Here is a 27881-nt window from a genome sequence, read left to right on the forward strand (position 1 = left end):
GTTGAATATGGTTCTGATTTCACTCAATTGGTTAATTGCGGGCTTGGTTGGATGGTCATCGCTTATATATGTGTAGGTGGGATATCAGATAGCATTAAGCATAAGTTGAGTTCACATCCTGCTCACTATCTAAGAGCATGGTCATTTCTTGTAGCTGTCCGGAGTATGGCTTCTGAAATGGAGAGAGGCTCCAAGAGATCCAGGGATATGCTGCTTCTATATTGATTAGAGCGACTTATTATCTCCATTCGAATAGTTTCTGTCAGTTACCCATCGGCTCCTCGAGAGCCATAATATTCCAGTATACCTGCCTAAATAATTCCTAAGCGTCCGCCCTATAGCCACGACTGTTTCGTGCTGAATTCAAGTTCACAGGTCCTTTGAGTAGATGTAGGTGGATATATGACGGGCAAAAAGGGCATTGGCAACTAAGCAAACTCATGAGCTGTATAGCCCTAGGCGTCTGCTAGGCTTCTGGGGAGCCTGAGCAGATGATGGCTGGCCATGAAATCTTCCGTTTTGTCGAGGTTGAAGCTGGACGTTCGAAGTAGGTCAAAAGGAGCTTTCTGCCACGTGACCCGAGCCTCCAAAAGCTTTAAATTAACTCAGCGAAACATCCGCGACGGACAGATAACGAGCTGTGAATCCAACAACACCTTTGATGTTCCCAGGAATACATATATCAGCCCTCTGCACTCGGAGCAGTCATCGGCTAATTCCACCATGCGCATTGTCTAGAAGATGCAGGGGTCTACAAACGGCGAGGGGACGGAGCAGCCAGCTCTGCTCGCAGTAGAGGATGCTTTGAGTGGGATGAAGAATGACCTTGAGTTCACGCAATGGTATGGCAGCGTGAAGGACGAATTGCTAGAAGCGAGCTACGAAAAATACCAGTGCGTTTTGATAATCTGCTTTTTTATAACCTCGTGTTATTTATATACGTTGACTAACAGGTTGGACTATCTAGATCTTGTCTCGATGACTTAGAATTAACGACCTGCCACCTTGACTCTCTACTCCAAGACACATCACACACTTTAGACGTCCTCTCCACTCTATCACAATCATTTGAAGCAGTGGAGGATCGCACGTCCGCTTTTCGGAAACAATGCGAAGGCCTCCTCTCCGCTCGGAACAAAAGCGCGAAATTAGCAGATGAGATTCAGGAGAACCTGACATCCTATGACTACCTGGATCCAATATCAAGAAGACTCAATGCACCAGGAGCTGGCAACTCAGTTCGTTCAAAAGATTTTTCAGATATGCTGAGGCGTCTAGATGAGTGTCTAGACTACATGCATGCGCATGTAAGTTAGGGACTCTTTCCACCATCTCACCACCGTGTTTTGACGACTAATATATGCACTCACTCGTAGCCAGAACAAAAAGAGGCAGAAATATATAGAGCTCGGTATCGCTTACTCCTCACTCGTGCACTTACGTTAATCCGCGGCCAGTTTGTCTCCACTGTGCGGGATATCTCATCAGGAGTTACAAAGCGGATTGCCGATCGCCAGCTTAATGATACAACCATGTCAGCTCTATTATATGCTAAATTCCGTGTTGGTGTCTCTGAAATGAAAGACATGGGGCTCGAAATTCAGAAGAGAGCAGTTCCTCCCCTAGACCCCGAACAAGGCGCCGAAGCAGAATACCAAAGTCTCCTCAACGAGCTCCATGTAAACTTTGCAACTTCCCGCGCAAGGCTGGTGGTACCTCTTGTGAGAAAAAGACTGAATGATATCGCAAATGCACCAAGCACGTCAAAAGATTTAGTTGCGTTTGCAAGAACGAGCATCAGCTACGTACGCGGTATATGTCTCGATGAATTCGATTTGTGGGGAGAATGGTTTCATGGCCAGTATGGTCTTTATGATTTTCTTGAAGCCATTTGTGAGCCGCTTTATGACCATCTGCGACCTCGAATCATCCATGATAATAAACTTGTTAGACTCTGTCAGCTCTGCATACTACTCCAAACTCGGTATTTAAACGAACCAGACGAAGATGGAGAGTGCGTGGTGGATCCAAATCAGCTAGATTTTGCGATCTTGATCCAACCTGCACTTCAGGATGCGCAAACTCGGCTTGTATTTCTTGCACAGGCAATCTTGCGAGATGAAATCGAGAGATTCAAACCACGGCCAGAGGATCTTGATTACCCTGCTAAGAATAAGCAAATATCGTTAAGTGCGGAAAATAATACCACGCCAGTAGTTTCAGGAAGAAAGTCTTCATTAATTGAGTCGAAGATGCCAATGGTTATGGATGAAGATACGGACTCACCAGCAGAGAAAGAATCCCAATGGGACTTTACTTCTCAGACAATGTTTGAAGGATGGTATCCGACTCTGAAGAAGGCAATCTGGTTGTTAAGTCGTATATATCGACTGGTTAACGCAAGTATTCCCTGTATTTATAAGTATACATTGCCCCTCGTTTTACTAACAGGATTGTCGATATAGTCGAAAGTGTTTGACGACTTAGCCCATCAAATTGTCCATCAGACAACTCTCTCAATTCAACAGGCTGGCACGGAGATATCGTCGAAAAAGTCAAAACCGGACGGCCTCCTATTCTTGATCAGGCACTTGCTGGTACTAAAACAGCAAATTGTTGCATTTGATATAGAGTTTGTGTCCCCTGACGTATCCTTTGACTTCTCTGGGGTAACCAGTACTTTCTGGGAACTACAAGAACGCGGAGGACTCTTCAATACCCGGACGTGGATTCAACTTGTTGGAGGCGGCCTTCTACCTCAGGTAGTTGAGAACATGTTGGACGCCAAGGTTGAGCTCGATGGTACACTTCGAACAGTAATCAATGACTTCACCAATACTTTCGCAACCAAAATGGCATCCAGCTTGCCCCCAATATCAGGCAAAACAATAACCCCGACATTATCTCAACAAATTCAAAAAGGTGCATTAAATATGCGCCGTTCCATTGAGGAGGAAGTACCTATTCTACGGCGGTTACTAGACGATTATATTGATGACAAACGAACAAAAGAAACGCTCGTTAGTGCTGTTCAAGATACAGTCACTCAGCTCTATGAAGATTATTTGGAGGCATATGCTGCAGCAGAGGCTGGCAAAGACAAGCCTGGTAGAAAAACCTCTAGAAAACCAGTTGCGACCGGAGAACTCTGGGATGTTGAAAGATTCGGAGATTGGACTGACTCTATCTTCAGGCCGAAGATTGAAGTCTATGAAAGTGACAATGATGAAAGTCAAAATGATGACCCCGATGAGAATGGAGAGTATGGTATAGACAGCGACGAGGAAGATAAAAGTAGCTAGGCTATCTTGCAAGATTGCTCAAGAGGAAATAAACGCTTCTGACTATGGCTGCCCTTATTTCCAGCGTAAGTTTGTCATTGATGCACTCTGTCTGAGTTCCCTTTAAACTATATAATTGCACATGGGAGCAAGATGCAACAGACCTTATGAATGTGAAGATATCAAAGTAATCTATTATTCTAACGTAAGATGCCTATACAGTTTCGTATAGTAATATATCCATACTTCGGCGCCAGAACCTCTCTACCCCCATCGAAGTGCGCCGTACGCCAAGTATAATTAAATAATGCAAAATTTCCAAGACAGTCCAAATTAATGATATATCAGTGATTTTGCCTTGAGTAGCATCATAGGCCGTCGGGTAAGTGGTATATTCATGACCATCAACAGCAGTATCCCATTGACATAACACTATCACCATGCAATCATTCCCACTACCATCCGTCATACTAGGCATATGACCTGCCTAATGCTGATAGGAACCTCAACCCCTGCAAATTAAGTGAGCAGTTGTTCTGCAGTCTCACATGACTAGAAAGAATTGGCCTGCTTACAAACAGTACGAACACCGGAGCGTCTTCTTGAGTAAACGTTGGACCACTGACGGGAATAGGCAGGTTCATATTCATAGTGCGGGCGGTTGCCTAGTCGTGCAAAGCGAGGTCGTTGATGAGACCCCAGGCGGCAGCTTCTGAAGTGTACCTCTGGCCAAGGCCGGGGGTGTATTATTCCACAAGGTCTCTCTTCACGTCTCTCAACGGTGTAGCATTGCGTCTCCATCTTCGTTGTGATCCAAATTTGGCACATCGAAGTGAGCAGCGTGCTGCGAGAGCTATTTGACAAGACAGGTGACGAAAAGCGGGACACCGGTGAAACCACTGTACGTACTACCCAATAGTCCCTCCTCAAGTTCCATATAACCTTGGTCAATATATTCGTAAAGGGTAGAATAAACGTAGGGTATTTAGCTGGTTGGGGTGCCACCAGTATTTTTCAACAGTCTCTCGGCTGATAAAGATTAGATAACTGCATTGATAATATCGAAGATTACGAAAAAGACCAGATCATAGAGGGGAATGCAACGATAGTTATAGGCACCCGCAGCAATCGTATATTTGTTGCATGAAATCACACAGCAGGGTTATGTTGTTAGGCAGACGCCGCAGTCACCAAGGCACCATTCCCTGCCATTTCAGGTGAATAATTTTTGGGATTCCTTCTTGGTTTACTGGAGCCCAGCATCCCGCCATGGTGGTAGTCTGCAAGCCTCCCGCGAGACGACAGGGGACGAGGAATTTGTCAATGCGCAAGATACCATGAGAGACAAGGCCTGAACGTGGAACACAGCCACATATTTTCCTACCAAAGCGTCAATGACGTCGGTCTGGGTATATTTTTCCAATAACGCATCCTCTGGCTATGGAGGACCAGGGAAATGTAGGATGGGCCCATCGTCTACCTATGTACGGAGTAGGTTAGCTAGACATAAGCGCCAACAACTAGCCACACCTACGGCTCACGAAGGAGCCGAGCAGTTAACTCAGCCACCGGCCCCCACCAATTGCATGAAAAAAGTTCCCTCCCCTGTCGAAAATGGTTGGTCCAGAATAAGCAAAGGTCAAGGGGACGGGTTTCAGTTGCGTATCCATGTGTAGGCAAGGCGTCTTTGGCCGACTCACATTTGAATATGTGGCTGGTTAAAGGGCAGCGCGCATGGATCGTGGACGCGCTGCTGGACGGAGTTTTATGCAAGTCCAAACAAGCTTATTACGTAACTAACATAATTACTTAAAGCGGTTAGCTTCTGTGGAGTCAGGTATAGACGATGAAGTACGTTATTCACTTTGTCTAGATATTTTAGATATTTCTCTGCTTCTTTCCGTTCTCTTTTCCATCTACCTTTTCTGCCCTGCCAGCTAATAATCAGGATTTTTTTGTACTCGATTGCCCCATATTATTCTTTACGCTTTTAACATAATGTCAAAGATATATAACGACTCCCTCTGCACCAGATCAGTGGTCTCCCCTTTTTGGCCCAGCGGTTTGATACATAATTTTTCTACCTACATTGACGGACTCGACCGCAAAAGATGATGCAGCTTGGCCATACTAAAGAAATGGCCTCGGAGATGATAGTTGTCTCCCCTGCTGCCAAAGAGCCTTTGCAGAGTACCAAAAGCCGGAATATTACGCCACAGTCAGAGCGAATGACTTCTAAGCAGATTGCATTTATATCCCCACTGGGCTCATTTCCAACTATATCTCCCAGTCGTGTCGGTTCTCACTTATTTACACCATCAAGGCAGCTGTTCCCCAGTGGAGAAGCATTTATAGGTTCGTTACTCCGCAATACCATCACTCTGCTACAACACGTTAACATTGTTATAGATGAGAGATTGACGCTATGCCCTGGGCATGCGCACCCTGAAATTCCACCATGGAGACATCGAATCTCGAATAAGCCCTTCCCACGTCACATCATATTCGATTTTGACCTCAGAACGGATTTGGTCTTTGAAGAGAAGTCTTTCATTTTTTATGATATCATTCCGTCTACCTTGAGCGTTATGTTCGACGGATGGTTTTTAATCTTTCACCTTGCATCTCTTCCGCCAAAACCCTGGCCAAAGAGAATAGCAGGACTTCCCTGCTATTTTACAACCACAGAGGGAGATCTTGGTCCAAGTCCTCCGATAAATCGCCCAAACTTCACGCACATTCGCTTGTTGCCAGATTTGAACTTCTCGGATGATGAGTCCAAGGCAGAGGAACTATTTCAGCTCACAAAAACACACTTCATCAACATTTTGGTAGCCATAACTGAGATTCAGTACTGGGGAAGGTTCATTGTCATTGTGCTTGAATCTCGCCACACGGATATGTCTCATCTACCCCAATCTATCGCCAGATGCAACTGCTTCTATTTGTACGATGATGAAATGGGCCGTCCTCTGAACCATTCTGCCTTACGCCATCTTGATCCGGCACGGGGATATCCAGACAATAGCAAATATGACCCCTTGCGTCCTGGAGTCATGCTCAGCTCGGGAAAACATCCTACAGAGGGATGGGAACTGCTTACTTCGTCTGGAGTTGAAGTCCATGACCGAAATGGATATCGGTACATGACCTGTACAGCACACGGGTTCCCACATAATGGGAGAGTTTTTCATCCAAACGCTCGCGGCCAAGAGATTGGAACCCTTCTTGAAGAGATCACGCATACAGGCATCGGTTTGGCTCAACTCGATAAACAGATCTCCTTTACTAATGAAATGTTCCAGAACACAGTTGTTCCGGGGCCTCCCATACAACTACAACGATTCAATGCGGAGGAAGAATCTCGAGGCAAAGCAGGAGATGACATCTACATAAACAGCCCATTTACTGGGTATATTGAGGGGATGCAAGGAGTACTTTCCACGTGTCGTATTCCAGCTAATGATCCTCATGATGAGCCAGAACAACCGTGGATTCAAACCAGGTGGGATTACATGGGTCAGGATTCAAGCCACAATCTTGAGGATGGAATGTGTGGATCTGCAATCTGGAATGGCCAAGGGGATGTCTTGGGATTTTTCAGATATGCACCAAAATCCGGGCACTTTCTTGACTGGTGCATGTCAATATCCAGCCACGAGTTGGTGAAAAGAGGTTTCTCCATTGTTACTGATTCACACAGGTAAGAATGGCTATAACTTTCCCCACAATCCCCTTAATAAAAAGGAAAAGAAAAAAACTGACAAGCTGTACCAAATTCAAGTTCTGTTTAAAGCATTCTGGATGCAGACCCACCATAGTTAAGGCAGAGTGAGACTGGGAGGAGTGGCCGTTGCACTGTTCCAATAGCTTAGCTAGTGGTGGGATTTTGGAATTTTGTCGTGCTGCCTTGCTAAGTAGTTAATAGTTACGGGGTTAATTAACTCCTAGTGTACATCGATCTGCCTTCCAATCTACCTGCCATCCGTCACTTCTCTTCCAGCTGCTCACACCCCAGTGTATGTCCGTGTCCAAAAGTGAGTTGATACAGATAAGTTTTTTCTACCGCTCCGAATAAGGCTGCAAGTGCCTGGTGGAATGGATCAGTTGCTTCTTTTCCTAAGGTGCTTTTCCCTTCAGGCTAACTACAACTCTCTCCATATTCAAGTAAATCAACTATCCATTCCTTCAACCATCTTCTTGACCCAACACGCCGCATTGTTTCTTGCCCATTAATGATTAGGAACTTCTTACGAGATGTACCGAACCGTGAATTAGACTAGCCGGCTAAGTGAGGATGCAAAGACAGATACTTCCCGCTTCAATCCCTGGAGCAATTCGGTCGTCTCTGGACGTCTGGCCTCGGATTAGAAACATCGGCCTCTTAGATGACCGAAATGCCAAATCTGCATCCCAGCTATACCTGCAGATCAATGACGTCGAGGCTGACATACCTGCCGATGCAACGGCCCGACGGCGTTGAAAGAGATCAAGATAAGACAAGGGGTATCTTTGAGCGCAAAAAGACCCGATAGTAGAGCGACGGCTGATGAACAGCCAGATCTACAAACATCAAGCGGTTGACCGTTCACCCTGGCCGCTTCCCGCTTCTCACACCCTGCACCCGTTCATCATCGTCGCCTGTGCTGCAAACCACATGCAGAAGTTTTCTCGATCTTCTGAACACGCAGTTTGCGGGGAAGAGTGAGCAAGGGTTCTCCGGAGCTGTATCCGTATCGGGCAAAGCCTCTGAGGCTGCAAAAAGACCGTGGACTTGCGTATTCTCTATTGTTCGAATGGTCGGTGAAAGAAAGGCACATAAGGACTGCTCATATGTCCATGCTTATAGGCAAGAAGGCCTGTAGCGAGCGTAAGCCATCGCTCGGCTAAATAAGGGCAAGGCGAAAGAAAGGGCTACCTCGCAGACATCGGCCTTGGGAGTTTCTTTTGCATAAGAAACTTGCTACCTGCCGAGGAAAATGGGGATAGCATACGTATTTTCATGCAGTTATATATCTTTCATCCGCCGATCCCCGTATCTTCTGGCGGAGAAGCTGACAGGATGTTCGACTTCGCAGGGCGCGGGGGTAGTTGATATTTAGAGTATCAAGAGATCTCCTGCAAGATTACGGTATCCCTAAAGGTTTGGGAGATAAGAAGTTGACATTTTAATGGGCTAAAGAAGATAATCGTAATGGAAGATAAAAAAAAGCAAAAGACCTTCAAGAAATACTACGTCACTAGTCAACTATATATGGGGTATCAAAATAGTATCATCTAAAGCACACATGTGATTACAAGCCCATCATCATCGCATAAAGGAACTATATGTAAAAAAAAAAAAAACGAAAGAAAGAAAAGAAAAAGAAAAAAAGAAAAAAGAGATCGGTGTATTATCTAAAAGAACAACAGAATAGACTGTGGTATCAGAATCCCAAGGTGCCAATAGGAAAAGCCGGTTCCCTACATAACTCATGTCCAACCGTGAAACACCAGCATATAAAAGTGTCACCTCGCAAGATATGCTCCGTCGTAGTGAAAAATATAAACAAAGAGAGTCGTAGATTGGCCATGGATTCGTGCTATAGGCTGTTTTAAACTGGTGGGGGAGTCCGAAGACCAGGTCGGCCGCGAGAAAAGTTCATGAAAGCCCTTTTCTTGAATGTAAGACCAGATATTGATGAGCCGTAACTTGTGGAAGGGCGCGAGGAAGTCAACAGCGAGAATCGTCCTGAAATCCCGTCAATAGGAGACGTGTTGCCACTGCTACCACCATTGTTACTGCCGAAACTACTGTTGCTCCTCCGGCGGTTGAAGAAGTCGTCAGGGTCACTCCTGGGAGCAGCAATATGGTCCTGGTTTGGGCCAGTATTGGCACGGGGGCGATTAGGATGGCGAGGAGGTATCGTTGGTTTGATCCCCAGACCAGAATCTTCGAAAGGCTTGTCCGGATAAGAGTGTTGTAGTGGAGACGAAGTGTGGGAAGTCGTAGGCTTAGAGTTGAATAACGATGATACCCGGCTGGGTACATACCAAGGATGAGACGTTGGGACTGGGAGCGGTGGAAGGCTCTTTTGAGTTTGGAGGTGCATATCTTCCATCATCTCGTCGATTATTTCGGCAGAGTCATTTCCAGGGTGTATATTCTTGTCGTCAAATTCACCCCCGCTGTTGACTATATGCACATTCCAGGGCTTTTGTATAGCAGGCGGTGCAGGCGTTGCAGGAGTAGCTATCGTTAACGGCGTGCCATACACAGAAGATGAACTGGTAATTGAGTCGTCTGTGTAAAGTGAAATAGAGCCGTTGCTGAGATCGGTATAGGAATCAGTCTCGGCGCCACCCAGTTGTGCAGATGAGTCGGTGTATGTAATATTGGGAAGCTTATTGCTATCCTGAGTTGCCTTGTCGTTGACAGCATAGCAGCTGTAATCTTCAGGAAATGTCGGCATAGGAGGTATCGGTATATCGCTCTCCTCACTCATATCAAAGGAACGAAGACTTCCAATTACACCGTCGGATTGTTTAACCTGACAATGTGGTTGAGTAGAGCCGAAATCGATTTGCAATATGGCCATTGCAAACTTATCGGCAACATAAGCGGCGCGCGGTCGATATTTTGGGTCTCTGGCAAACATCTCCTTGACAGCCTCTAATATCGGATCGACTGCATGGAAATAGGACTCAGACTGCTTAGCGGCGTCCTTCTCAAGAATGGCAATCCAGGAAAATATCTGTCGTGTATTCTGGTCCAGGTGGAAAGAGGTATCATTCGTAGATCGAACCGATGACTTTGTTCGGCTCGTACATCCACGATGTTGGGCGAAGGCTGATTGCTTTCGCTTGCATAAATGGGTTATTATATCGAGAATCACAGCAGCCAGAGAAAAGACATCAGAGGCCAGAGGTAGTTGTTCAGCAGAGTAACAATGGGAATTGTTAGGGATAGTTTGTGGTGGTGATGGGAAGGTTGCGCTTTGATTAGATCCATGTGTGCTGGTAGTTGACGTGGAGTGGGCATAAGATGCCCTTTTCCTGGATGGACCAACGCTCGAGAAATCAGAGGATGATCCCCAGGATGTAAGTCGACCTCGTGTATCGTAAGAACCCTTTTGTGACGTCAGAGGAGAAAATGCGAGATTGTCAGTACGGGTTAAGGCATTTCTGGTACCACCGGGGGGTTGCTGCCAGGCACAATGTTGGTTTGACCACTGTTCGGGTGCAGCGTATTCGTACGCTTCGGCAAATTCCTCTTTTCTTAGGCCGACAAGAAGGTCGTGAACATCAAAGAGGCCCAAGTATATGTGCATTTTGGCATCAATCAGGATATTTGATGGCCGGATAGCTCCATGCGCGTAGCCCTGGTCGTGCAACCAAGCGAGTCCACTGGCTAAACAATTTGGCCAGTTAACAAGCCATCTTTTCTGCTCTAGTTTTGAGAACTTTCGGAGAGCGGAAGTATGTCTGTCATTGATAAACGAGCGTAGGTTGCATTCGGGAAGGTGGAATAGCACATTGACTGTGCTTTCAGCTGTATATGTGCCAGAAATTGACAAAATATGTTCGTGGGAAAAGCGCTCCAACGACCTGACCTCCCTTAGGACATCCGACTCGCTTAGAAAGTGAGATGCTGTATCCTCGCCAATGGCAATCTTTACGCGAAGATATTCTTTCGTCTCGATTCCAGGGAGCGAAACCTTTTCGACAGGTAATCTATCGGACAGTACAACTGCGGGCCGTTCCTTGCAAACATCAACAGGTATGGTTTCATCTTCATCGTACGTGATATGCTGTCCAGCTTCGATACCTCTGGCTAAAAACCGATTCTGGACCTCGACGAACCTCCAGTTCAAGAAAAGGTCCTCGCGGTCCGGAGAGAGCCGAAGGAGCTCTGCCTTGTTCGAGTCGAAGGGCAAATCTGAATCATCATACGTCTCATCCACAAGGCGAAAAATACGACTCGGAACCTCGATTTCCACCAGAATTAAAAAGAGCCTGCGACCTCGTTGTAAAATCCACTCGATATAAGTGTCATCCGTCAATCCTTCACCAAATGCGATCTTACTGTTCAGGCGTGGATGGAGGATGGGGTCCACATGCTTCAGTACAAATTCTCGCGTGACGGTGAAATCTATTTTCGCCTCCGTCCATAATGCAGTTGCAGGGCCCATGGTTCCTACCGTTTACTGGGTCCGGAAAACAATCCAGCGTGGGCACTGTCAAGTTCTTCTTTCTAACAGTAGATGTATATCAAGGCTTGCATAATTCTTGTCGTTTCCATCTCTCGGTTCCAGTTGAATGTATGATCGAATGTCAGAATGTCGGGGGGAGAGGAAAAAAGAGCGATCATAAAACAATCAAAGCTGACCAGCCGTTGAAAGAAAAAGTGCCATGGCCAAGGAGAAGAGTGAAAATAGGGGAGCATCACAGTATATCTAGTCAATATACCGAGTGATCTCTCCCCCACAGTCACATTTTGCATGAGCAAACGCTTGGGAAGTGGCCAGCCAATTACTTAGATGCATCGGAAAGGCGACACTAGTCTGGCAGGGATTAGCCCAATTCTGGAGTTTCGACCGGGCTGAGCAGGGGGCCTGGCTGACAAGTGGATATCTTCCCCATGGGATCTGTGTTGACCACATGAAAGGACCTTGTCCATCTGCGCTATGGCTTGCCGGGCTTTTCCTTGTTTGTTCTCCTGGCTCCCTGCCAGTGCTTTTAATAACATGATAACCAACGTCCTAATTGGTGGCACCTTGCATGCATGACGGGGGAAATTTGTCAAGATTCGTTACCTCCCTCCCGTCAAAGGAAGGGAGAGGAGAGGGGGCTTGTTCGAGAACAGAACACACGGGAACAATTCTAGAAAAAGAACTGCTCGTGTGCGCGCCATGAAACAGCGGGCTAAACGAGTTAGTTAGTTGAGGAGCATGAGAAAAAAGAGTTCGATCAGACACGATGGTGTTCTCGTACTACTCGTTCTTCGGCCCCAGCGAGAGCGCCATGCCCATGATACGGACTGATGGAAAACCATCTGAATCCTGCGTCATCGGAGAAGGCGGCAACTGTCGCATGTAGTGGGGAATGCTGGACGGCTCGAAGCTGTGATCGCGGGTCCCTGAGGGTGCTTGAGAGGCGAAAACAGCTGGTGAGTGGCCCTTCACCCCCAGATAACCGAGTTCCTCGTCCCGCTATGTCAACCAATAACAGATACGAAGTTGCGTGCCCAAATGGATGTCGACATGGCCTTTCGCCTATCGCAAACAGGTAACCCCCTGGCAAATCTTGACCTTTGTTTGGCCTTCTTCTGCTTCTTTTTCTTTTCTCGCCCCCCCCCGTTTGCATGGCCGTTTTGTTCTCCACATCGTCCGCCCATCGTTGGAAATTTTGCTAGCGGAGACACTGTCGTACGACTTCACACTCGAAGAAGCAATAACACCAACAAACAGTGGCTGACTATATATTGAATATCAAGCCCGAGTCATGGTCGATCACATCGTGTCGAAACAATCCAGCCAGCCAGTCCGAAAGGAATCGATCCTTCGGCGCTCGGGGATAGTCAGTAATAGTCAGAGAGGCCAGAAAATATGGAACGTTGAAGATAATCCGCTATTAGGAAACTATATATACCAAAATAATGACGTCCAGACACCAACATTTAGTTAGGCCCTGTATAATCCAGCAAACGCAATTCCTGCCCAACCCAAGGGATATCAAGGGCAACGCCAAAACAACCATCCAATTCGGAAAACATCTGGTGCATAAAACAGCAAACAAAAGAAATAACGCCAATCAGTGATGCAGCTGGAGGCGTTGTTGCTGCTCCTTTCTCTGCTTCCGTATCTGCTCTCCAACAATAATACTGAATAATCTCCACAAGATATCTTCTTCACTCCATTCCATCTCTCCCTCTCCTCCATGTCGGAGATCGTCCTCGATTAAGTTCTGGCGAAATCGTTCAACAATCATCAGTTGGATCTCTGTGACCTGGCGACGGTGCTGGCCGTCCGCGGACCACATCCACTGCCCAACCATCTCATCCCGTTCATCGGTAGGATAGTATTTGAACTTCTCCGGTCGCATCTTCGCTTCTCGATAAATTTCGCGAAGTTCGACATAGTGGTCATCAGTAAAGTATCCTGAAATCGCGAGTGGTTTAACAAAGGAGTGTCTATCAAGAATTTTGCCTTTCGCACGACCCCAATCCTGACTCCTGGCAGAGGGCTGTGTAGCAGGGACAGCGATCTCAGAATTAGAAATCGAGCCAACGTCTTGCTTAGTTCTTACGGTCGGCCTCTGTTTCGAAGATTTTGTTGGAGCAGGGGTGCTGGTTAGCCATGCTGGTGCAAGGTTGCTCGTCAATTTGTTGAACCATGTCACCGTGGATGTCTGCTCTGGGGGGTCTGGAATAGACGGATTGGTGATGTCACTTTCAGCAGGGTCGTTTTCCGAACCTTCTTCTTCGTGCACTTCCACATAGACGTCGCTTTCAGAAAGAGCTTCCTCCTGGACGATATTCGCACCTTGTAATACCTCGTCCTGGTTGCGCAGTGGTACTGGAGTGATGCTAGACTGACCTTCGGGTAGGGTATTGAGAGGATTGTCAATAACTCCTCCATCCTCTCCCGGCATAGATTTCTCTTGGTCCCCTTTGGGGTGGCTGTTTTCTGACCCTGCCGGCTCGTCAAAACTACGGTTATTACGCCGAGGCAGGCTTTCCAACATTTCCCGCGAGTGGTGATGTTGTGAATTCCCCACGCTAGACCGCTTGAAATTCCCCTCATAAAATCGAATGGTGGCGCTGTCTGGTGTCCCGAGCAATGGTGACAAGGATGCATCCGTATCCCTGTACTGATCCATCTTCGACTTGCCAACAGCCAATTTGGGGAAAGCGTCTCCGCCAGCAGAGAGGTCTGGAAGAGCGACGCTTTCGTAATCATCAGTTGCGCTATAAGCCTCTTCTTCCGTCCCAGCCCGAGGGCTTGGGAAGCCAAGCTTGCGGTGTTGAGGTAACTCTTTGCGCGCAGTATCAGATAAGGATGGGGAGTCAATTCGAGCTTCAGGTTCACGAGCCGCTTGCTGCCAAATGTCAGTCTCATCCCCGTCGTAAACTTCCTCTACCTCATCCTCCTTCTCATTCTCCGTATCATCTTGACTGTTAACCAGGTCTCGTTCATTTCGCTGCTGAGGATTGTTCTCCTTGTGATTGTCCATCACCCCTGGGCGAGCCGCCGGTTGCCTCAATCCGTCATCGCTATCAATAACAATGACTTGGCTCTCATTGGCCATTTCTATCTGACGGCTGATAGCTTCTCTTTCACGCCGCCATTCAGCTTCACGTCTAGCCATTAGTGAGTCCATTGAAGTATCTTCGGGATTTTCCTCTGCTGGATAAGGCTCCTGGCGTGGATCATCCTTAATCTCTTCTTCCCGATTTTCAGGGGCAGGTACTGTCGCTGGCTGGAATCCCTGAGATGCGCCTCCTAACTCCGGGTAAACCACGTTCTGGCTTGGCCGCATAGATGTTATCTCTTGTAGCCTTGTGCTTTCCCGCGTTACGGATAGCTCTCGCCGCTTTCCGTTTGGCTGACGAAGTCTTTTTACAAGCTCTTCTCCAAATCTGACCCCTGCGCGCAGTTCTCGCCGTGTCTCCATATTGAAATCTTGGAATAGATGGTCCAGTCTCCGCCGTGTAGCCGCCATATCGTCGGCAGAGTCCGTGTTAGGGCTTGAAAACGGGGTTTGGAGGTTACTACTTTGTCGCCTGCGATCCAGGAGGCCATGGAGAGCAATTCCAGCCCGTATTACGCGACATAATCGAGCCAAGGGCCGCCTTTTGGGGGGTATAATTTCAGGTGGTGCAGCAGGGGCAGGGGGAGGTCGAGTTACGGAACGAGGGTTGTTGAGCCGTGGTGTGCGATGAAGTCTTGAGGTCATATCTCTGGGGGATGATTGTTGGAGAGACGAGATAGCTTCGTATAATTGGCTATGTGGACGTTTAGAAGATGACTGGGTAGCGGAAATGTTAGGCGATAATGCAGTCGTTGAGGTGGGTTTCGGGGAAATTTGCTGCAATGCCCGGGGTGTTGCATGGGATTTTGGTGTCTTAGTACGGCTGGCCTGGTTTTCAACTATTTGGCGCAGTCGCTGTCTGGCTGAGGGTAAAGTATTGAGCGAGACCATGCTGAATCCCTCGCTTTCCATGATTGAGTCAAACTCGCGATGCTCGTCTGTTGGATCTGTCTCAGCGACATGGTTGGCGGGCTTTTCCAGCGTTTCGTCTATCAAAGAAGATGAGGTTGGAGTTGGATATATTCGCTTCGGCCGGGGCGTACGACCAGCGTTCGTAACGTTGATAGGAGATAGAGCTGTCCGAATAGAGGAAACCTTGGAATTTTCCAGCGACATTAGATCTTTCCTTCTGTCTAATGGTGTGATCCCAGTTTCGTTTGTTGAAGGCTGCCGTGGCCCAGCGTTCATTTCAACGTGATCACCCATCAAAGCATCACCGCCGCCATCATCACCATCATCTGTATCTCCATCTGCCGCCAGATCCAAAAAAACATCTCCAAAACCCTGAGTCGGTTCGTCCAAATCCTGTGGAAGAGCATTATCCTCCACGCTGGATATAACATCCTCTACCGCCTCTGTGTTCTCTTGAACCCCAGTCATTTGTCCCTTCTCAATTGTCGCCGAGGCTGCTTCTGTAGGCATATCGCCCTTTTTAGGCCCCGGTGTAGGAGGTCTTTCTGTGATGTCAGTCCTGCTCTTTCGTCGCCGGCGCCTCTTCGGTGTTGGTTCCGTCGAAGAAGTCCCCTTCAATGGTACCTTCACTGTCTTACCGTCAACCCATGGCCCGAGTCGCTTTTGCTTCATGGCCTGCCCCCCGTCTTCTTCGTCTTCTTGTTCAGCCTCAACAGTGACTCGTATGCGCCATGGACTAATGTTACCGTCTGACTGCAGGATAGCCTTGGTTGGGGACAGCGATCTCCGGTCGAAACGCGTCGCTCTCGAATTTCCCGATGGCGTGGAAGGCAGTATAATATCTTCTAATCGTATCGTTTGGCCGTTTTTCTTCACACTTTTCGTTGGAGACTGGTAGCTCTTTTGATGTAGTGGTGGTCGTCCACGTCGTGGGGTTCCGCGCTTTTGCGGTGACATGATTCGTTGAGAGAACGGCTTTTTGGCGGACGAGAGGAGATATTCCGGGTCGCCTGGGTATCCCAAGGGATCTGGAGAGGAGGTGCTGCTGCGAGAGGCCATCATCGACGCTCCTGTTTGTGTCTGTCTATCCCGGCGCCGTCATGCGCCCTGTCGCAAGGTGGTGTATCGCAGCGCTTCGGTAAACAAAGATTCATGCTTTGACCTCGAAAGAACCCGAAAAACAACCGAGCTATTTGTAGCTTTTTCCGTATCTTATGTATTTCGCTGAAGGGTCAGAAGAGCAGTCTCAATATACCAGGCTGCTGGCATACTAACTCGTCTGTCTTCCCTCGTCTTCGTCCTCGTCTTCGCCTTCGCCTTCGTCCTCGAGCTTCCAAATCTCCAAATTGTCCAACAGGCCGTGTTGCTTGACATTATTAGTCATCATTACACTAGCCCAAAGGGGAAGTCTGTTTATCTGGCTCGGAAAAACTATCTTGCCGAATCGCGGGCTCGGGCGCTCAGGTTCTAGCCCAATATGGCAGGTAGTGATGTCGATCCTTTGCTTGTTTGTATTATGTCATCATCATCTTTTCTGTTTATATCAACAACGAGATTATTGAAAGCAATGACAAGAAAGAGACCAAGGACTGCTAAAGCTGTACTGTTGAAAGATTCTTTGGCCAGAGGCTGTGTATTCGTGCTAATGTAGCCACAAGGAGAGCCTTGGAACAGGAAACGACTCGATACTACGAGGACCATGCAGTACCCAGGTATGTCACACTGACGAAGGAGGGATTTTGCAAAGGGTTGCGTCATAGCCATAAATACATTCCATAGATGGCTTCGCCAGGCAATGAAACAGTTTCCGCCGTGCTATTATGTCCGAAGGAAGTAGGGTCCTACGGAAAATGTTTGGAGAGATGAGCTATGGAAGCTCAAGCCACAACGGCTCGTATCTTTCGCCTCCTCGAAGAAACAAACATCGATCCCCGTCCATGCTACATAATGCGGGGGAGACCACACTCCATCAAATAAGAACTCACAGTTTGCCTTTCCAGTGTTCCATCCGCGCAGCTGGTGGCAGTGGTTGGCTTTTTATGCTTGCAACGGTACATGCAACGTCTTCTCCCTCACATCGTCATTGCTTTTGCCATCAATATTACCTAAAATAGTTGGAAGGAAGGGGTATATAAACCTCTTCAGTGAGCCTTCATAGCATCCGGATCGTCCCCTGTTTTGTGGCACTCCACACTCCACACTCTACGTCCGTTTCCCCTTTATGTGCACACTTCATTAGTTATCACCTGTATTATCACATACATCCTTTACCATGTGCGGTGTCCTTCGCCAACTCATGCTTCTGCCGCTAGCCTTCCTCAGCATAACACCCAGCTGCTCAGCATGGAACTTTCATCACCAATTAAACGGCACTACACCTTCAAATGGGACGCCTATGAATGGCTCATCTAGTTGCCCCCTAGCCAATGGAGCGTCGTCGAATCCACTCCAAGTATACACCATTGCTGCAAATAACATTACTGCATCGTTCATTCCATACGGTGCCCGTCTAATCTCTCTCATGGTCCCCGATCGTGAGGGTAAGATGCAGGATGTTATTGTTGGCTACGATGACCCCCAGGACTATGTCAAAGACACACTCACTAACCATACGTACTTTGGGTGCATTGTCGGACGATATGCCAACAGGATTAGAAATGGTACATTTGTTCTAGATGGAACTACATACAATACACCAAAAAACGAGCTGAATAAAACTCAGACATTACACGGTGGGAGTGTTGGTTATGACCAGCGTAACTGGACTGTTACGGCTCTGTCGGATAACTCCATAACCTTCACCTTGTTCGATTCCGGCTATGAACACTTCCCGGGTGATGTCATAAATCATGTCACGTTCAGTGTTAATTCCTCATATGGCTTGAAAAGGCCCAATCCACAAGCAGAGTTCACTGCCCGAACCATTTCTCTTTCTTTGACAAAAAAGACGCCCATAATGTTGTCACCTCATATATACTGGAATCTCAACGCTTTCAAGAATGAGACCGTGCTAGAGGACACGCTACTTCAACTACCACTATCTCGTCGATACGTGGAGGTGGACTCGCGGCTTATCCCAACCGGAAACATAGGAAATGTTTCTTCTTCCCTCAATGGTACCCTAGACTTCACAAAGGGGAAGTTGATCGGGAAAGATATCAAGTCCGCAGATGGAATCTGTGGAGCAAATTGTACTGGGTACGATAACTGCTTCATTATTGATAGGCCCAATAATGCGTCTGACTGGACTTCTTCCCCCCAAACAATGGTCCCTGCTGTGAATATGTCCTCGGTCACTACGGGTATAAATATGCTGGTCACAACAAATCAGCAGGCGATTCAAATATACTCCTGCAATGGTCAGAATGGCACGATCCCGGTGAAAAGCTCACAAGTGGCAAGGAATAAGGCTAGCGGGGATGGAAACGGTACTGTTGTGGATAAGATAGAACAGTATGGTTGCCTTGTCATTGAAACCGAGGGGTGGATTGATGGCATCAATAACCCTGACTGGGGTCAGGATCCGTTCCAAATATACTCTCCCGAGTCAGGTCCTGCGATAAACTGGGCAACGTATGTGTTTAGTGCTTCCTGAGCTTTTGCCTGGAAAGCATTGGCTTCGCTGCAGGGGCATGGGGGGTTGTGGATGTAAATGCAACCAGGTTTTTTCGTTTTTATTTGTTTGTTTTTAAATAATTCTATTACAACGTACAGCACACAGTAATACTAGTTCATATGACCATTTAAGAGTTCATATTTAGGAAAGGCTTGCTTCAATATTGGTGTAGACTGATAGAAGCTATTAAGGCCACCAGAGCAGTGACAAAGGAAGGCAAAGTAGTCCCCCACAAGAACAATATATGCAAATTATTCCTCGTCTTCTGCATCAAGTACTATTTTTAGACACAAAGAGAATACAATGTGGTGACGCCCGGTGAGTATTAGTTTAATAAGAGAACATATCATTCCATTCACGCGAGGAAGGGAGGTTTCGGCAGCTATAGAGGAGTCAGTTAGATATGCACAAGTTATGATTAAGAGTCATTGCATTATAGTAGTCTACGCGCCTGGAGAGAGGAAAAGAGAGATTTAGGGAAAGAATATAATAACTTACATCTCAAGAACATCATTCCCACCCATCTCCAGCTTTAAAGCAGAGATACGGTCAATCTCCTGCAGGTGAAAGGCAACAAACTTTGCCAGGAGGTTTCTCGCGTTTCTAACCCCCTGAAGACGCCAGTTCATGTACATAGCAGCACATTGAACCTCTGGACGTGTAGACATGTTGGCTAGCGTATAGCTCAGCTGGTCAAGGGTAGTGTTGTGCTCTTTGATTTCATTCTTTATACGATCCAGCTGGCTGAGGTGATAGTTCAAGAGGCCATCAAGAGCAACGAAATCCTTTGGAAGCTCGTCTCGGGGAGAAGGCGGGGCGTTAGATGGAGTTGGCGAGTGGGATCCTTCGCGGCCACGAGGCGGAGGAGTTGTAATACAGGGCTTCGAGCTATCGTCGGAGGTGAAATGCACTGAGATGGGGGCTTCTTCATCGGTGGTTGGGATCCTAAGAAGCGAGCTTGTCGAGATCTTTCGGCGCAGCTCTTCCGGCTGACGGGGCTGTGGCGTCTCCATGGCTTCGGCGACTTAAGCGTGCTTCTCTCTGGCTGGTTGCGGCTTGGGGTGAGATAGGATGAAGAAGACTGTGGATGATGGTGGTGGTTGAGAGAGGTGGGTGAAAAGAAGAAGAAGAAGAGACCACTCGCGTTTTGCAATAAAGAGCTACCAGAGTTGTCGAAGAAGGAAGTTTCCAGCAACTTCAACTTGAGGAACACAGAATTGATATCAAAGTGAGCAGGACACCAGGGCAAAGTGATAGAAATACCAAGTGACTGTGACAGTGTCCTGTCACTCTGTTTCTGACAAGGGCCCAATAGAGTATGTGACTGGATATGGAGAGACAAGGGTGATTGTATTGTCCCCAAAGGAAGTAGTAGGAATATAACTGCTGCTCTATGTTGTCTCCCTAGCTAGTGCCTAGAGTAGAGGCCTAGTAGCTCAGTGATGAAGGACTGGCCTTTGTCTTTGCATATGTTTATCGGCCCCAGAGAGGTATCAAAGTAAAGGTATCAAGGTATCAGCTTTTCCGCTCGCAGAGGATATACACACCTGTATCCGTCCAGCCCATAATATGCTAATGCAAGAATAACTTGAAGGAAAGGCAAGTAAAATGTATTCTAAGGGTATCTTATAACACGCAAAACAAGGCGAAAGACATGACAGCTCATGTGCAAGCAAACAAATACTATCATCTCCATTCACCGAGAGTCCAACTGGATCTGTCTCCACCTGCTCGAACAGCTCCTTGTCCATGGCCAGATCTCCGATCAGGGGGGTTCAGTTCATAATCACGGCTAGCACCCGCCAGACCATGCTGGAGATATTTCTCACGTTCAATTTCCACCATACCCCTGATTTTGAGGCTGGCAAGTAGGCTAGCCCCAGCCCATGGGCCCATCGATTCGACCTGGCGAAGCACTCCGTGAACATATCTATCGTCCTTTCGCTTTAAGTCCATTTTCTCATCGATAAAATTTGATTCTAGCTCGGGTGGCTCCCGGAAGGCAGAGTTCGACTCGTCCGTATTTGATGGCGTCGAATTCCCGTTACCGTTCTGTTCATATAAACGGCTCTTCCTCTTGTTTATGGATTTCCCCCTAGATACAGACCATTGGTTCTTTTCAACCAGGGCATTGACATCATCTAATATGCGTTGTCGTACCCCTGGAATGTTCGCACCGCCACCTGTAAATACTATCCGTGACATACAGGTTCCTCGAAGGTCAGGTGGAAGCGAGAGGAGGAAATAATATATCAGGATATCCAAGGGCATGTCTTCGTCATCCCAGTCTCGGTTTTCATATGGCCCACCGAATAAAGTAGTTTCAGTGGGTTGTGAAAACCGCGAAAAGGGTACTTCTGTATATTTTGAGTCTGATCCAATCGGTAAGGGGACTGAAACTTTCGAATCCAACGAGCGAGAGTAGGTGTCTCTATTACCGCCTTCTGAAACTGTCGAGGGAGCGGAGTGCGCACTCATAAATTCCGAATCTTCAGAATTCTGAGAGCTCTTTTCGCACCAGGCCATGCGCACCAAAATTTCCTCACAAAGTTCAAATGGAATACATACTGAGCTTTCCTTCCCACCAAGGCTAGATCCTTCTATCTCATAGATAACGCTGCTAAGCATCTTCCCCATTTCATGCATCATCATCTTCATGGCGCGGGTGCTTCGTTTTGACCGGATTTCTCGATATTCGTAAACGGCAGTGACAACAGTTTCCTCCCATCCAATATCTACAACAAGAGATGATCGTAAACCGGCGGATACAGTCGCCATCGCCGCAGTTGGCAATAAAGTGATACTGGGGTACTTCCAGCGGTGGAATATAGTTGAGAGAAGCGATGCCAGCAGTGGGTGAGGGACAATAGAGGGTATAACAAGCACTAGTCTTGAAGAACCAGCATCGGTGAGTAAGTATTTGTTATAGACCTCTCGAATAGCACGCTCGATCCTATCCTCAAAGAGTTGGATATCAAACCCCCGAAGATCTGAGGTCCAAAGCTCATAATTCTTCGACCATGTTTCAACGTCATAGGTAAGTCGTTTTCTCACAGTGCTGCTGTTGTTCCTAATCCAGCCTCGATAATCACCAACCCTTCTCCCTTCTTCAGTTCCGAACCCAGTTACGCAGGTAGGCATACTGTTCCCTTCAAACCCCGCACGAAGCCATCTTGACCCAATTTCTAGTATCACTGCATCTTCCTCCTGACGAAACGAGGAGCCGGGGGAGGAAGTCCCTGTATACGGAGATAGTATTGGGCGCTGTTGCTGTGGCGTATGAGGAGACCCAGGGATGGAGACAATGGAGCCGCGAGCCTGACGAAGGTTTCCTCGTATACTGGCGCTCGATAGAGACTGTCTCCTTTCCGAATCGATTGTAGACGACGGGGCTGCGGCCATCCTCGAGCTTCTTCACCGTGTGGTGGTCGAAGGAGTGTCTTTCCCTGGCTAATTGGTCAAAGAACAACGAATTATCAGGAATAAGGTGTTTTCTCGCGTTTAATCATCATACAGATAACTGTTTAGCTAGCAAAAATAGACGATGACCTCTTCAGCCAGAGTATTCCACGCTGCTGCGCTGGAGAATTGACTGTCACAAACTTGATAAGAAGAAGTTGAGGCTCCTCGAGATGAAAGTCTATTTTTGGTCCGCCGCCAAGACATTCCGTGTTTACCTGTCCGTCCGTTCTCTCAGCTTCCGCAGCCCAAGTAAACAACGCTTTGGTACCATGAGCAGCAGGGCCCCTTTCTCCGTTTTTTGTTTTGTTTTTTTGGATTCTCTGATGTCATGAAATCCTCATAGTTGCGTTTAGTGGACCATCTATCGAGATCCGTCTTCCTTCGATCGTTACTGGAACGTCCACGTCTGCGTGTTAACTCATGAATGGGGATTCCTGGGTAAAGAACAATACCTATTATCCTGCAAAGGACGAAGATTGCTGATGCATATTTAATAGTCTGAAAGATGAGCTCGGTCCTGGGGAGCGTATCTCCTTGGCCAGATACTCAGTCGGCCATCTGCAACGCACGAGAAAGCCATTACGCTTAGCTGTTGATATTTCCATATGGCTTTTTCAAGTCCAGGCAGCACAAGGAGGGGCAAATCCCGCCCTTAGGACCCTCTTCTTCCGACTAACGAGGCTGATTTCTCTGCCAATCCAACCAATCTTTGTTTTCGATGGGCCACATAGACCGGATTACAAAAGAGGCCGGCTGGTCAGCAAGAATGCCGCCGCCGCACAAATAGAGCTTTCAAGGAAGCTAATTGAACTATTTTCGTATCCGTGCCATATGGCCCCGGGGGAAGCCGAGGCAGAATGTGCAAAACTGCAGCAGGCAGGTGTTGTTGATGCCGTTATGAGTAACGATGTTGATGCCCTCATGTTCGGCTCCAAGGTTACCCTTCTCAATTATTCCAAGGGCTCGGCCAAGCAGTCAGGAGCTGCAACCCATGTTGATTTGTACAATACCGAGGCGGAAGATGGAGATAGCAAGGTCACACTGGATACCAGGGGCATGATTTTAGTTGCATTACTGAGTGGTGGAGATTATTCGCCTGCTGGTGTAGCTCTCTGCGGTCCAAAACTAGCAGTTGAGATCGCTAGAGCTGGTTTTGGCGAAGATCTTCTTGAAATAACTCAGGACCTACTATCTGGGCGATCAACCAAGAAAGCCGAAGAGGCATTGTGTGAATGGCGGGAACGCCTTCAATATGAACTCCAGAGTAATGAAAGCGGGTATTTTAAAACTAAACATAAAGCCGTTAAGATACCTGCCGACTTTCCGAATTTGGCAGCTTTACGAAGTTGTGTTCATCCGGTCACCTCGTCCCTCAAGGAGATGAATGCACTTCGCCGATCAGACATATGGGGCAGAAGAATCGATGTTGACCGGCTTCGCGCATTTGTTGGCAGATACTTGGGGTGGAAAAATGCAATAGGGGCCAAGAACTTGATAAGAAAACTTGCGCCCTCTTTGCTAAGCTATAATTTATTTTATAGCTCTCTTGGAACACCAAAGGACAAGCTGCCACTTAAAATATTGGGTTACAAGTCGGCCGATTCCTTTGATGCATTACCAGTGTTGAAACTAGAATATGTGCCCCTCCAAATTGTCAATGTTGACCTGGACCAGGAAACTACCACTACTAGCCCACAAGAAGAGGAGGTTATGAACATTGACTCTTCCGATAATGATGATACACCAAAGGAAAGTCACGCTATGGTCAGGAAAAGTACTCTGGCTGAGTATGACCCGTCTGCTTCCCAGAAAGCATGGTTGTTTGAAGCCATAGTACGTCGAGGTATCCCAGATACCGTGGATGATTGGTTTGCGGAGTGCAAGAAGAAGGAGGCTGCTAAAAAACGGCCGGTGAAGAAGTCTGAGACACGGAAGAAAAAACCCAAAGTGGTTGACCCGGGAATGAAAGCTGGTTCTATTCTCCGGTATGGAACTATAACCAAAGGACCTGTTGTACAACGGAATGCCACGTCTTCATTGGCCAAGGAGTTGCCTCCTTCTAGCAGCCACAGCCTTTCATATAGCGACATGGCGGGGACACAAACGCCTCCAATTTCGTCTGGAAAAAATACAGACCTCCCTGCTTCCTCTGAATTTCTCGATCTAACATTCAGTGACCCGTTGGATGACCCGGTGGGTTTAGATCATACGCAAGATAAAAAAGGTAGGAAACAATATCCATACTCCCTCCCGACACATGCGAATCCTGCTTGGTCCTAATTTACAAGATTGCATTACCAGATACGTTCACGAGATAGACTTGGCTCTTAGCCATGTACATATTTCAGAAAGGATGCTCGCAGGAAGCACTCGACCAGACATAGTCTGTGCCCCCTCTCAAGAGCAAAAAATTCCGAAATGCAAGGAACAAATTCTGGTCCCTCCTGTGCAGCCTAATGAGGCAAAACTACCCAAGGAGAAGAAAGCCATTACGAAAAGCCCCTCACCACATCCGTCGTACTCTGCTACTCAGGAGTTCCCGTCCTTGAATCAATTATCAATCGAATTGGATAACATTTACAATATGAACCCTCCAAGTGATACCCGGACGCGACATCAGAAAACAGATCGTCATGTATTATATAGAGACAATGGACCACCTGCACCAGAAGGTATTATGGATGCTTTCAAGCCCAAGATGATATCCAGCGAGCATCGTCCTCCTGCTTTGCATGTTAAAATTGACAATGGATTTTGGACTCAGGTCCAGGGTGCAACTACAGATTGTCCCTGTCTGCTAAGCTCTGAGAAGAACTCGAGTTTGAATTGCTTATCAGGCAGGCTAATATGCCTAGGGTACGTTAGTATAGTTGATCTTACTTGATTGGAATTACTATGCTTTTTGAATATTCCGACCAGGTGGAATGCCGACTGCCTAGGGGATAATAATCTTGGATGACTATATATCACAATTGGATTTGCCTGTTTCAACGTGGACGGGGCATAGGACGATGAAAACAGCTCTGCTGGTGTAGGCTAGGTCCAGTTACTATATTCACACATTGGATTTATTGAATAATGTAAAGCTACTAATCTACCGTAAATATTTAGAGTGCATGCAAAGCAATCTATAATCCGAATAAATTCTATTATCCTCTTCGCGAACCAATAAAAGGAAATCCGGCTCCAGATATTAACGTAAAAGTCAACCTTGGAAAGTGAAACATTAATCATTACAAAAAGGAAGGGTGAGGTAGAAGAAAATGGGGTATTGGGTAGTTTAAAAGGCGTGAGGAGGCTAAATGTAGGGTAAATAAACACTGAGCATTGTTTTGCAGATTTAGATGATCGTCAAGGGAAATGGAGGAGAGAGAAATGTGAAATGGGGCACGCGGGATGCAAATGGGCAGTTACTTCAAGGCAAAGGGAATTGGACGAATATAGTACAGCCAGGAAAGAGGTGTAGAAACGGCTTCTTTGGAATATGTATCAGGGAGGGGAGGAAGAATTGACATTGAATGAATCACGGCAGGTGGAGTAGTGATGAGGTAAAGTGTAATGCGATGAAATAATGAGCGGCAGTGGGGGAGAGCAGAGAAGGAATAGATAAGTAAATGCCAAATATCACAAAACATAAAAAATTAGGAAGAAATTTAGGCACCAAAGACCTTGAAGAAACCCCACAGGCCAATTCCGCTCAGAAGTGGGATGGTCAGGTTATCATCGAAGCCAAAAAGGTCGATCAACTCACTTCCAGCGCCCACGACGCCAGTCCACAAGCTAACAATTCCGAGAGCAAGTGGGCCAGAGACGATGGAGCTATCAGAGGTGGGAGTTGGGAGGCCGATCCACTCCAAAAGCTTGGTTGCAGCAGAGGGCAGAAGCCTGATAGAGCCAGAAAACATGTTGGCGTCTTCCGGATCGTTAGGGAATGATCCTACTGCGGGAACAATATATCCCCAAAAAGCGACGGCAGTCATCACGCCGACAACCCAGGCAGCAAGCGTTCCAGCCAAGCTCTTTCCACGTCGAAGACGTGGCGTATAGCGACCGTAGAGGCGACCAAACGTCGAAGCGGCTGTGTCACACCAGCTAAGTAGTAGGACAGACACCATGGCAACATCCTTGGGGAGGAAGTGGAGGACTATAACGACGCCCAAGATGTACCAAATCACGCCGTTGAAGCCCGACACTTCGGTCTCGCGCATCAGAGCCCCAAGACAGCGGATATAGAACCTATTGACGGCCGGGAATCGGTGGCGTAGGAAGTCCGTTGCTGAAATAGGAATGAAGGCAGAGAACAACCAGGGTGTTAACTGGTTTGCTTGTACCCCCCTGCGGAAGAAATCGAGGGCAACAAAGCCGATGGAAACATGTAGCAGCTTCCGCGGAATCTCATGGCGATGGATGAAGGTTCTATAATGAGAATGGAGGGGAATCAGGCCGAGGGGAGAGGGAGACCGTGAAATAACACGCCAGTTTTCCTGGGCGCTCGAGTATGGTGAGAGATGGCCATTTGCCGACGTGTGTCCGTTTGCTACCAACGCAGCCTTCTCGCCAGTTCCAGAGTTGGATTTGCGCCTGCGCTGTACAGAAGACGAGAGCACCATCGGACTTCGGGATCGGGTTCGAGATCGTTTGTTCAAGCTAGAATCTGAGCCGGATGCATCGTCGGCAACTGGATCTTCTTCCGGGATAGGCGGAGGAGACGCGAGCGGCCCTTTATCTGAGATGTGCTCTCTCGACTCTGAAAGGTCCGAAGGCGTCGGCGACGGTGAGATCACACGCGGCGTCGCGGGAATCTTGTATTGGTTTGGCATCGCAACGAGCGGTCCTTTTTCCTGCTATCCGATCTTCGAAGCTGGTGATGGACGAACTCCCAAGCTCCGCCGGTAGTTAACGTTATCTGGCCAAAGTCCGCCTGATAAGCCGCTCGATAGCACACTCAGGATGCCGCAAAGATGGCGCCGCTCAGCGATAACAGGCGCGTCTCGGGCTCGGTCTGGGTCGTAGCGGGCGCGAGTCGATGTTCCCTGCTGGCAACGGCAAGGTGACCGACTGTTGTTCTCGTGAAGTTGTCTTGCGCCAGCTGTCCGCCTCCGGGAAAATTTGAGCCTAACAGGCAAACTCACTAACGAGTTAGTTAGTTGGTGAACCTTGGAAGGAGGCGGGCGGCGGAGTTGGTGCTGCGGTCGTCGCCCAAGCGGCAAGCCTGGTCGCAAGCTGCAGAGGAAGACGAAGGAAGTCCCCTTTTTTCACTTCCAGTTCTGCTTGTCGTCTTCGTCTTCGCCTTCGCCTTCTTTCTTCTTCTTCTTCTT

The 27881-nt window shown here is 47.6% G+C and overlaps 9 protein-coding genes across 9 annotated transcripts; 4 read left to right on the top strand and 5 right to left on the bottom strand.

Moving 5' to 3' along the window:
- Nucleotides 1-741: 741 nt before the first annotated feature.
- On the top strand, nucleotides 742-3302 carry TRV_01702 (uncharacterized protein; the record flags this gene model as incomplete). Its single annotated transcript, XM_003024098.1, has 5 exons — nucleotides 742-893; nucleotides 968-1307; nucleotides 1377-1893; nucleotides 2002-2399; nucleotides 2466-3302. 5 exons carry the CDS (start codon nucleotides 742-744, stop codon nucleotides 3300-3302), a joined length of 2244 nt encoding a protein of 747 aa, XP_003024144.1.
- A 2090-nt stretch (nucleotides 3303-5392) lies between these two features.
- On the top strand, nucleotides 5393-6988 carry TRV_01703 (uncharacterized protein; the record flags this gene model as incomplete). Its single annotated transcript, XM_003024099.1, has 1 exon — nucleotides 5393-6988. One exon carries the CDS (start codon nucleotides 5393-5395, stop codon nucleotides 6986-6988), a length of 1596 nt encoding a protein of 531 aa, XP_003024145.1.
- A 1887-nt stretch (nucleotides 6989-8875) lies between these two features.
- TRV_01704 (protein kinase domain-containing protein) lies at nucleotides 8876-11452 on the bottom strand (the record flags this gene model as incomplete). The annotated part of the gene is made up of 1 exon (XM_003024100.1): nucleotides 8876-11452. One exon carries the CDS (start codon nucleotides 11450-11452, stop codon nucleotides 8876-8878), a length of 2577 nt encoding a protein of 858 aa, XP_003024146.1.
- Nucleotides 11453-13073: 1621 nt separating this feature from the next.
- TRV_01705 (AT DNA binding protein, putative) lies at nucleotides 13074-16544 on the bottom strand (the record flags this gene model as incomplete). The annotated part of the gene is made up of 1 exon (XM_003024101.1): nucleotides 13074-16544. The coding sequence occupies one exon, from the start codon at nucleotides 16542-16544 to the stop codon at nucleotides 13074-13076; it is 3471 nt and encodes a 1156-aa protein (XP_003024147.1).
- A 1213-nt stretch (nucleotides 16545-17757) lies between these two features.
- On the top strand, nucleotides 17758-19388 carry TRV_01706 (aldose 1-epimerase family protein, putative; the record flags this gene model as incomplete). Its single annotated transcript, XM_003024102.1, has 2 exons — nucleotides 17758-19058; nucleotides 19247-19388. The coding sequence occupies 2 exons, from the start codon at nucleotides 17758-17760 to the stop codon at nucleotides 19386-19388; spliced, it is 1443 nt and encodes a 480-aa protein (XP_003024148.1).
- A 207-nt stretch (nucleotides 19389-19595) lies between these two features.
- TRV_01707 (uncharacterized protein) lies at nucleotides 19596-20114 on the bottom strand (the record flags this gene model as incomplete). Its single annotated transcript, XM_003024103.1, has 1 exon — nucleotides 19596-20114. The coding sequence occupies one exon, from the start codon at nucleotides 20112-20114 to the stop codon at nucleotides 19596-19598; it is 519 nt and encodes a 172-aa protein (XP_003024149.1).
- A 673-nt stretch (nucleotides 20115-20787) lies between these two features.
- On the bottom strand, nucleotides 20788-22503 carry TRV_01708 (uncharacterized protein; the record flags this gene model as incomplete). Its single annotated transcript, XM_003024104.1, has 1 exon — nucleotides 20788-22503. One exon carries the CDS (start codon nucleotides 22501-22503, stop codon nucleotides 20788-20790), a length of 1716 nt encoding a protein of 571 aa, XP_003024150.1.
- A 484-nt stretch (nucleotides 22504-22987) lies between these two features.
- Nucleotides 22988-25447, top strand: TRV_01709 (Rad2-like endonuclease, putative; the record flags this gene model as incomplete). The annotated part of the gene is made up of 3 exons (XM_003024105.1): nucleotides 22988-23001; nucleotides 23061-24787; nucleotides 24882-25447. The coding sequence occupies 3 exons, from the start codon at nucleotides 22988-22990 to the stop codon at nucleotides 25445-25447; spliced, it is 2307 nt and encodes a 768-aa protein (XP_003024151.1).
- A 769-nt stretch (nucleotides 25448-26216) lies between these two features.
- TRV_01710 (uncharacterized protein) lies at nucleotides 26217-27383 on the bottom strand (the record flags this gene model as incomplete). Its single annotated transcript, XM_003024106.1, has 1 exon — nucleotides 26217-27383. The coding sequence occupies one exon, from the start codon at nucleotides 27381-27383 to the stop codon at nucleotides 26217-26219; it is 1167 nt and encodes a 388-aa protein (XP_003024152.1).
- Nucleotides 27384-27881: the final 498 nt, after the last annotated feature.

Source organism: Trichophyton verrucosum, assembly GCF_000151505.1.
Source record: "Trichophyton verrucosum HKI 0517 chromosome Unknown contig00125_1.f1.exp, whole genome shotgun sequence".
In the NCBI taxonomy this organism is placed as follows: Eukaryota; Fungi; Ascomycota; class Eurotiomycetes; order Onygenales; family Arthrodermataceae; genus Trichophyton; species Trichophyton verrucosum.